The sequence below is a fragment of the Talpa europaea genome (assembly GCF_964194135.1).
Source record: "Talpa europaea genome assembly, chromosome: 8".
In the NCBI taxonomy this organism is placed as follows: Eukaryota; Metazoa; Chordata; class Mammalia; order Eulipotyphla; family Talpidae; genus Talpa; species Talpa europaea.
The window spans coordinates 122,052,796-122,062,967 of NC_140075.1; the positions used below are offsets into that span (position 1 = coordinate 122,052,796).

Here is a 10,172-nt window from a genome sequence, read left to right on the forward strand (position 1 = left end):
CGACGCCCAGCCCCGCGGCCCGGGGTGCGGGCCCGGCGCGGCTCCCTGGCCCCCGGCCGCGCCCCGCAGCGCTCGCCCCTCCGCCCGGCTCAGGGCCCCAGCTCCGAGGCAGGAGGGCAGCGGGTTCGGGGGGCTGCCCTGCCCGGGGGCGGGGTGGGGGGCGCGGCGGGGGAATGGGGGGCGCGCCGTCCTCCCGCCGCCCCCAGCGGGCGCGCACCTCGAAGGGTTCCCTGCAGGGCAGGCGGCACCCCCAGGGCGCGCCCCGTGTGGTCTCGCGCGCCCCGCCCGCCCGCGAGGGGCCCCGCAGGTTCCGAGCCCGGCCTGGGCCGGCGGGGCGCGGCGGGCGGGACACCGGCGAGGTCACGGGGCGTCGGGCCGCCCCGCCCCGCCCTCCCCCCCCCCCCCGCGCCTCCTTTTAATGGCGCGGGCGCGCGCGGCCGGGAGCCGGCATGTCGGGGACCCGCGCCTCCAACGACCGGCCCCCCGGCGCGGGCGGCGTCAAGCGCGGGCGGCTGCAGCAGGAGGCGGCGGCGAGCGGCTCGCGGGTGACCGTGGTGCTGGGCGCGCAGTGGGGGGACGAGGGCAAAGGCAAGGTGGTGGACCTGCTGGCCGCGGACGCCGACATCGTCAGCCGCTGCCAGGTGCGGGCGGCCCCGGGACCCTCGCCCCCTCCCCGCCGCGGGACCCGCCCCGCCCGCCCGCCCGGGCGCCCGCGGCCCCGGCCCCCCGCCCGACCCCCGGCCCGGCCCCCCCACCGCGCACCCCCCAGGGCCCGCCCCCCCTCCAGGCGGGGTCAGAGCTATAAATACAAGTGCTGAGCCGGGGACACCGGATCCCCGGGGGTGGGGCGTGTCACGAGGGCGGGGGTGGGGGTGAGGTCCAGCTCCCCCTCCTCCTCCTGAGGGACCCCCTGGGCCCGGCTGGCACCGCCAGGCGGGGGGCCGTGCAGGGGAGGGGCTGAGTGTTGGGGAGCAAGGCCCGGGCAGGGCCAGGGCAGCACCGTGGACGGGCACCCAGAGGAAAGCAGGCGGCGTCGGAGGGCCTGGCGCCCCAGGGGGAGGGAGGAGCTGCGGACTCTGGCCAGAGTGACAGGGTGACCCAGTGGCTGGTGGTGCCACAGAGGAGGCAGACGCGAGCTGTCCCCTGGGGACCCAGGGCGGGCCTCTGGCCGCTCTGGCGCCATCTGTCCGGCGGGGCCTGCTGCCTGTGGCTGATGGCCGCGTGGGGTGCAGAGCGTGGGCTGTGGCCGGCCGGGCACGCTGCCCAGAATGGGGAAGGGCTCCTGTGCCCAGGGCCTGCTCCCCGACCTGTGCAGGAGCCGGGCTGGGGGCGCAGCAGAGGCGTCAAGTGGCGCCTGGCTCTTCTGAGGGCAGGGGCTCCTGGAAAGTGCTTGGGGAACCCCCACTCCCCGCCAGGCCAGCAGCCCAGTCCCCTGCAAGAGTCCCGGGGCCAGGGCCTTGCCCCTGCGGCCAGGTGCGTGGGCAGTGGCGCATGCCTCTCCCTCCAGCATCTGGGCTACCCTCCCATCTGCTCCAGGGGTGCCCGTGAGCTGCAGCTCCACCCGCCCCACCCCACCCCATCTGTGGCCCCCTCCTGCCCTGAGGGAGCCGGGATTTCACATCAGCTCTGCTGGCCTGTCTTACCCTACAGAGAGGGTTCTGGAACAGGGCCTCCCTGCTCTGCCACGGGCTGGGCCAGGCCCTGCCCACTCCATCCCTCACACGAGCCACGTGAGCACCGAGGGCAGAGCAGGCTGGAACCCCAGACCTCAGGGCCGCCCCAGCCCGAATTTCCCCACAGGCCAGGAGCCCCAGCTCACCACAAGCATGGGTGTAACAGTGGGGGGCCCACAGGGCTCCGGCACGCTGAGGAGTTGTGCTGACCCTGGGCCACCAGCAGGCCTTACCTGGTGGCCCCTGGCTCCCCGGTCTCACCTCAGCCTGCCCTGGGGCAGTCAGGGCCAGGTCGCCCACCCCTGGCCATCTCCCCCACTATGCACGCTGCTGCTGCTGGGCTGTGGACAGCGGGCACCCCAGGGTCCCCGAAGGCCTTCATTGCTGTGCAGACCCCCAAACCCGCAGCCTGGCCAGCTCAGGGACCGTCCCCCACTGTCTAGTGGGTGGGTGGCCACTCCAGGAGACGCGGATCTGCGGTCCTCTCACGGCCTTGGTGTTCAAGGCTGCCCCACCCCCGCCTCTTCAGCACCTGCCCCTCCACATCCTGCTGCCCACAGGCCGCTCTAGCCCCTTCCCGTCTCCCTGGGACAGCCCACCCAGCACCCTCCCAGCACCAGCCCTGCCCTGGCTCCCGATTGTCCTGGCTCCACCTCCCCCGCAGCCCCTGCCCTTCCACGCCACGCCCGCAGCCACACCACCAGCCTGCTGGGCCCGCTGGCGGCAGTGCTGCTGGACAGGGCTGTGGCCGAACCCCGGGACATGAACCCCTGCGGGCACCTGCAGACCCCCCGTGACCTCAGGGCCCACCCAGCACTTTGCAGGGTGCCTGGCGCTCGGGGCCTGCAGCAGATGCTTTCCAGCAGGCGCTGGGCCGTGGGTGGAGAGCCCCACTGCTCCCCTGAACAGGTGACCCTCTGAGGCCAGGAAGCCCCGGCCTTCATGGACGGGGCACGCTGCCCCCAGCCGCACAGTGTGGGGACCAGTGGGGAGAGGGCCTGGGGCATGGCCTGGAGGCGGCCGGGGAGGCGGGCCAGCCACGACAGCCCCCCGTGGGGGTCAGGCCTCTCAGAGCTGGCAGCCCACTGCCCCCAAGGCGGGAGGACAGCAGGATCTGCGGAGGACCCTGGAGGCTCCGCCAGGCAGATGGGGACTCCGGCTCTGCCCACCCCCACATCAGCTCTCCTCCCTCCCCAGCCCCTGGGCACAGCCAGGGGGAGCCCAGGGGGGCGGCCTGTGACCACAGCGCCCCACGTGGCAGGAGGTGGGCTTGCAGCCCGGCCAGGGGCTCCACCAACCAGCGGCCTGGCTTTCCTCTGGGGCAGCGGACTAGCCCTCTGCCTCCCTGGGGCCAGGCACAGGAGGGGAGGCGGGAGGGTGGCTCCCCAGGGGTCTCACGGCCTGAGCGGCGCCTGGCAGCCCCCTCCCCAGGTGGATGCCGGGGCCAGGCTCCGGGACACTCAGCGGGTCTCTGCCCCCAGGGGGGCAACAATGCAGGCCACACGGTGGTGGTGGACGGCAAGGAGTACGACTTCCACCTGCTGCCCAGCGGCATCGTGCACACCAAGGCGGTGTCCTTCATCGGTGAGCGCGTCCTGCCCAGGGGGTAGGCGGTCCCAGGGCGGGGGGGGGGAGGAGAGGGGGCGCACGCTGGGGCCACCCACCCCCGGGGAGCAGAGTCTGTCCCGCCTGTCCTGCTGAAGCCGGGGTGCCTGACCGAGCCCATCCTCCACCGCCCTGAGCCTCAGCACCCGGGAGCGCCCGGCAGAGGGAGGAGGCGCGGGCCGGGCGGACAGGTGTGCATGCGTGAGCTGTGCATACGTGCGTGCCCGCAGCGTGCAGTAAGTACAAGTGTGCGTGCACAGTAAGAGAGCGCCCCTGCCGGCGTGCGTGTGTGCCCACGTGCGGATGGCGTGAGGCTCGCGAGTGAGCGTGCGTGCAGGCAGTGTGTGCGTGGCACAGTGGAGGGGTGCGCAGCGCCCGCCCGCAGCAGCGGCTCTCTCGCCTGCCCGCCTTGGCCGGCGGCCCCAGGGCCCTCCGTGTCGCCAGAGCTGCCCACCTCCCTCCGTCGCAGTCTCCTGCCCGTTGCTCTCGCGCAGCCCGGCTGCCCTGCCCGCAGCTCTGCCTTGGCCGTCCCTGGGCCCTGCCTCCCTTCTCCAGGGCCCGGTGAGGCCACCGTGTGGTACCCCCGCCACGCGTGCCCCTCCCTGCGGCGCCGTCACCCCGGCCTGGGCTCGGGCAGGGCCCCAGGTGTCTGGCAAACCGGGCCAAGACGGCACTGCGGCAGGCCAGCCGCAGCAGGTCAGCGGGGAGCGGGCCCAGTGGGGACGTGCCCCAACCCCGCGGCCCCTGCAGCCCCCACCACGCAGCGGCGCAGGACACCGTGGCACCAGGGTGTGGCATTTGGGGACCTCCTGTCCCCAGCCTGAGTCACTGCCCCCGCGTCTGCTCCCTCGGCCGAGCGGACCCCACCCCCTGGCTCTCGGCACTGGCCTGTCCAGCCCCGGGGGCGGTTCTGGGGACCCGCCTGGCTTCCCGAGGAAGCAAAGTGTGGCAGCGCCCCCAGCTCGCCCATCTGCACGCCACTCGTGGGGGGCTTCCACGGCTTCACCAGGCGCCGCGTCCCTGCGAGGACGTGCGGGACCGTGCCCTCGGGGCTGGCAGTCAGGACACTCCACCGGAAAGCCCCCAGCCCAGGGCCCATCTGCCCTCGGCTGAGAGGTGGCGGCGACTTTCGCTTTGACCAAACGTGATAAACACCCACCAGGTGAAATTCGCCACTTTCTCAGGGCGCAGATGGGGGCGCTGAGCGCCCTCCCCACCCCCGCCGCGGCCTCACGCCCCCCGCGCTGTATCCGCGGGCATCTGCCCGGCCCCACCCCTGCGCGCCCCCCCACTTCCCTCGCTGTGACCTGGCTCCCCAGGCCCGTGTCCGGCGTGCGTCCTCGGGTTCACCACGCCGTGGGGATGTCGGGTGTCCCTCCCTTCCCAGCCGGGTGGTCACACGCGGGTGGACGCCCCGCGATGCCGCCCTGCCTGCGGGGTGGATGCGGCCCGGCCAGGAAAGACTCAGCCAGTCGCATGTTGCAGGCAACGGGGTGGTCGTGCACTTGCCGGGCCTGTTTGAGGAGGCGGAGAAGAACGAGAAGAAAGGTGGGTGCCCGCCCCGCGCTGCTGGCGGCTTCCCCACAGCACCCCCGCCAGCGGCTGCCCCAGGCCCCAAGCCCGCTGCACCACTCACATCTGGGGCCTTCTTGACGCCGGGAAGGTGGCCCCGAGGTGCTGTGCAGAACGTCTGGGGGGCCGGGAGCTGCAGTTGGCTGAAGCTCCAGCCAGCAGCGGGGACCAGGAGGTGGCTCCTGGGGCACCCCATGGGGTGGGAGGTGGCTCCTGGGGCACCCCGCAGGCGGCCCTGGAAGCAGACAGGCCATGACCCAGCTCGTGGGCCAGCGCATCCGACCCAGTGGCCCAGAGACAGGCCGAGGCAGGGTCCCGGGAGGGCCTGCGGAGGGGCGGGGGGCTTTGCAGCAGGCTGACTGGAGGGGTATGGGGTGAGCGGGAGCCCAGCCCTGGGACGTGGGCATGGCGGGGGGACAGAGGGGCTCCCGGAGATGGGGCGCCGCGAGGCCTGGGTGGCCGCCTCCCCCAGGTGACCGCGTGCTGTGCAGGTCTGAAGGACTGGGAGAAGAGGCTGGTCATCTCCGACCGCGCGCACCTCGGTGAGTGTCCGCTCGGGGCTGGGCTCCGCCCCATACCCCAGGCACAGGGGACCCCTGCGGCGGCCCCTGTCAAAGAGCCCCAGGCGGGCGCGAGGTCGGGCTCGCTGTCCCTGGGGCAGGCGGGAGCCGGACAGGGCACTTGAGGGGGCCGCGTTCCAGGTAGCCCCCCCCAGACTGGCTGGCCTCGCGGGGGGGCCACGCAGCAGGCAGCCTGTGACGCTGTGCCCCCTCCCCCAGTGTTCGACTTCCACCAGGCAGTGGACGGGCTCCAGGAAGTGCAGCGGCAGGCCCAGGAGGGGAAGAAGTGAGTCCTCCCGGCGGCCTCCAGTCCCCTCCGCCAGCTCCACCGGCCGCCCCAGACCCAAGGCCCGAGCGTCTGCCCGCCCGCCCTCCCACCCTGCAGCGGGGGCCCGGCTCCCTGCCAGCTCCAGGCCGGCCTTGACCGCAGCCCACCTCTTGGCCTGCCCTCCAAGGGCGGATCGCGCCTCGCCCTAGAGCCACACGCGCGGGTGACATGCGTGTCCATGCACACGTGAAGGGCACACAGGGACGCTGTGCACACGCGCCCAGCACTCCTGGACGCAGCCACACCGAGCACACTCACACACACTCATGCACACGCGCGGCACTGTGGAGGGACTGGCAGGGCGGCGGGAACGCAGGCGGGGGCTGCGCCCAGTCCTGCCAAGGCCACAGCCAGGGTCTCCAGAGCCCCGTCCCCGGTGCCCGGGGAGCGGGAAACCAGGGCACGGAGGGCGCTGGCAGGCCGGGAGCACCCGGGCCCTGGTCCAGGTGGAAACTGAGGGGGGCGGCTGGGGCCCAGTTCCAGGCTCCTGCCCAGGCCTAGCAGACTGCCGGTCAGGGGCAGCGGGTGGCTGAGGCCCGCCCACCCGTGCCCACTCCCCCACCCCCCAGCATCGGCACCACCAGGAAGGGCATCGGGCCGGCCTACTCCTCCAAAGCCGCCCGCACCGGCCTGCGCATCTGTGACCTGCTGTCGGACTTTGAGGAGTTCTCCGCCAGGTACTGAGCTGTCACGGCCAGGGGGGGTCTGCACTGGAGGGGCCTGGGGCCCTGTGGGCTTGAGGGGTCGTTGTCACCCCGCAGATTCAAGAACCTGGCCCGCCAGCACCAGTCCATGTTCCCCGCTCTGGAAGTCGACGTGGAGGGCCAGCTGAAAAGGCTCAAGGTAAAGCTGGGGGGCAGGGGCATGGGGCGGGGCGGCCGGGCAGACAACATGTGGACTATGGACAGTCACCAGCATCCTAGTTACAGGGCACTGTAGGGAGCGTTGACCTTCTGGGGAGCCAGGGCCTCCTGTGTGGGCGCTGGGCTGGCTGTGGTCGGGGCAGCCCTCTCTGGAGGCTGGGGGACCTGCCTGGCACGGCGCTCGTGGCCTCTGGGGGAATCGCCAGGGTGTGCTGGAGGCGGGGGGCGTTGTGTCCACCGGGGCAGGGCGGCCTGAGGACAACACCCAGCCCTTCTGGAGGTTCCTGGGGCTGGGAACCCCGGCTCCTTCCAGCTCTGGTCTCTGGCCTTCGGGCGAGGTCAGGGGTGCCACCAGGGAGGCCAGGCGTGGGCGCAGGCCCCACATGGAACAGACGCTTGGTCCTGGGCTAGCAGGCGGCTTGGGGCCAGCGCTCCCCAAGTGTGTCCTCCCAGCGGACCAGCACCATGTGACCTAACTGTCCAGTCCCGGCTGGCAGTCCCAGCAGGGCCTGGCGTGCAGACAGGCCTCCTCCAGCCCCAGGAGCCACGTATCCCTCCGCGCTCATTCTGAGGGCCCGGCCACTCTGTTGGCCCTGCAGAGCCCAGGCAGGGGCATCCTGAAGTGCAGGGCCAGGCCCCACCCCTGAAGGGACCGCTCCGCCCCCTCCCCCATGGCGGGCTGTGAGGGCTGCTCCGGTGGGACAGGCCCCCTGGGCGGGATGTGCTGGGGTGCGGCCGCTGCAGAGACCCCCTAACCTATGCCCCCGCAGGGCTTGGCCGAGCGCATCCGCCCCCTGGTCCGAGACGGCGTGCATTTCATGTACGAGGCGCTGCACGGGCCCCCCAAGAAGATCCTGGTGGAGGGCGCCAACGCCGCCCTGCTGGACATCGACTTCGGTAGACCCAGCACTTCGCGCTCCTGTCCACCCGCAGGCCAGGCTGCTGCTGACCGGGCTGTGCTGCCTCAGCCCACTAGGATGAGCTTTGGGGGGCGAGAGCAGAGGGGGCCCTGGGGGCCGTGTGGGGTCACACCAGCGGGAGGCAGCCTGGTGGGGGCGGGGAGGCCCCACTCCACGTGGGGGAGCAACCCGCGCCCTCCCGCATCCCCAGCCCACCCTGGGGTGGTCTCCGGAGGACATAGTGGCGTCCTACAGGGGCTGTCAAGCCACCCGGCCCCCTCCCAGAGGGCCCTGGCCGGGGCAACGAGCCTGGGCGGCCCCCCGCCACTCCTGCACCTGCCTTGCAGGGACTTACCCATTTGTCACCTCGTCCAACTGCACCGTGGGGGGCGTGTGCACGGGCCTGGGCATCCCCCCCCAGAACATAGGGGAGGTCTACGGCGTGGTCAAGGCCTACACCACCCGTGTGGGCATCGGTGCCTTCCCCACTGAACAGATCAACGTGAGCGCGAGTGGGGTGGGGGGGGCGCGGAGGGGTGGGGCCGGAGGGGCGGGGCAGGTGGGGCTGAGGTGCTCGGCCTGGGCCTCACGGCCCTGCCCTCCCGCAGGAGATCGGAGACCTGCTGCAGAACCGCGGCCACGAGTGGGGGGTGACCACAGGCAGGAAAAGGCGCTGTGGCTGGCTGGACCTGGTCACCGTGAGATACGCCCACATGATCAACGGCTTCACTGCGTAAGGAACCTGCAGGAGCCCTGGCGCAGGGCACGCGCCCTGTGGGCTGACAAGGAGGCCTGTCCCCGAAGGGGCAGTGCCTGTGAGCGTGTAGGGGATGGACGAGGGAAGCAGAACTACTCTCGGGAGCCTCCAGAGTTGGGGGACTGGAGAGTGACCTAAGGGGCCTGACCTCCCAGGGGTGGGAGACAGGAAGAGGGACGCCAGAGCTGACCCCAGGGCCCAGAGAGAGCAGGGCCAGGACGCCATGCCAGCCTCACAGGGTCAATGCCTCACGGCAGGCAGGTGGATGTGCCAGCTGGGGGCGCCAGCCCTGGCACAGGGGAGCACTGAGACCCCAAGCTCAGCCTCGGTGGGGGGCAAAGGAGGGCTGGCCCCCAGGGGCAGGTCGGGCGGACTTGGCCTGGCTGGCAGAAGCAGCTCCGGGACCGCCCAGTCTGGTCTCTGCCCCCCCACCCCGGGGATGGGCGGAACCACACATGTCCTGGCGGTCAGCGTGTCCCGGCGGCTTTGGGACAGGCTCGCCTTGACGAAGCTGGACATCTTGGACGCCCTGGACGAGCTGAAGGTCGGCATCGCGTATAAGCTGAATGGGAAGCGGATCCCCCACTTCCCAGGTATACCTAGAAGGCGACAGTGAGACTGGCCAGGGGCCAGCTTGACCACGACAGGTGGTTTCTTGGAGACAGGCTGGCTCTCGCTGCCCCAGGCCCTGCGGGGGGCGGCTGGGTCAGTGGGCAGTCGGCCTGCAACCAACCTGTGCTTCTGGGGCTTCCCCTGCTCCCCCCTCCTCCCTCCCAGCGGGGGGCGAGTGCCCAAGCCCCTGGCACACAATTGCACACCCATCAGTGCCTTGACGGCCAGGTCCTCGGCAGCACGTGTCCTCTCGGCCAGCGTGCCTGGGTGGTGCTGACCCTGGTCTTTGAGGGGGCACAACAGAAGTGGGGTGGTGCCCCTGGGGGCCCGGGCCCTGTGCAGTGGGCTGCCTGGCCCAGCATCCTCCGTGGGGATGGCAGTGTCCCCAGCTTTAGGGTTCCTAGGCATCGCCCGCAGGCTCCCCTCCCCTATGGGGCCACCGTGGGCATTATGAGGGAGTGAATGCAGGTCCGAGCCGGTGTGCGCCCAGTCTGGATGGAGTATAGCAGTGTCTGAGGCCCTCACCTCAAGAAAACAAGAGGCTGCACCCGCCAGGCCCTCCCGGTGCACGCGCATCACCTGCGCCTCTCCGCAGCTAACCAGGAGATCCTGCAGAAGGTGGAGGTGGAGTACGAGACCCTGCCGGGGTGGAAGGCCGACACCACGGGCGCGCGGAAGTGGGAGGACCTGCCCCCGCAGGCCCAGGGCTACATCCGCTTTGTGGAGAACCACCTCGGCGTGGCAGGTGCGGCGGGCAGCAGGGGCAGCGGGCAGCAGGGGCAGGGGCCCTGGACCCGCGCCCACCCAGGCTGAATAGCCCTTCTCCTTTGCAGTCAAGTGGGTCGGGGTCGGCAAGTCCCGGGAGTCGATGATCCAGCTGTTCTAGGCACAGACGGCACCCGTCGCACGGGCTCAGCTGTGCCCCTGGAAGCGCTGTGTGTGCTGCGGTCCTATAGCCCCGCAGGGGCCATGATCGCGGGGCATCCCACACCCCCTAGCCCGCCCTTGTCCGGAAGTGGGCGTGGCGCTGGCATGCAGTGGGGGCTGGTGAGCTGGAGGGCAATAAAGGGGTCCCAGTGGGCAGCACTGCCTCCCCCTGGCTGGCTTGTCCTGGCGTCTCAACACCAGAGGTGCAGGGAGTGGGGTGGCGACCACGGCCAGGGGCGGCCCCCATGCGTGGGTGTCGGGCTCGGCGGGAGGGGTCTCGGGCAGGCAGCACATGTCCAGGACAGAACACACCGGAATCCTGGCCCCAGAACCCTGCCCGCCTAGGCCACAGGCCCTCCACCGTCCCCCCAAGTTC

General features: G+C 71.9%; 1 protein-coding gene across 1 annotated transcript; it reads left to right on the plus strand.

The window, feature by feature from the left end:
• Positions 1-449: 449 nt before the first annotated feature.
• ADSS1 (adenylosuccinate synthase 1) lies at positions 450-9,935 on the plus strand (the record flags this gene model as incomplete). The annotated part of the gene is made up of 13 exons (XM_084240803.1): positions 450-641; positions 3,155-3,257; positions 4,764-4,826; positions 5,342-5,392; positions 5,630-5,696; positions 6,308-6,415; positions 6,500-6,581; positions 7,372-7,498; positions 7,848-8,002; positions 8,109-8,233; positions 8,753-8,850; positions 9,465-9,614; positions 9,703-9,935. 13 exons carry the CDS (start codon positions 450-452, stop codon positions 9,753-9,755), a joined length of 1,374 nt encoding a protein of 457 aa, XP_084096929.1. The 3' UTR covers positions 9,756-9,935.
• Between the last annotated feature and the right edge of the window lie 237 nt (positions 9,936-10,172).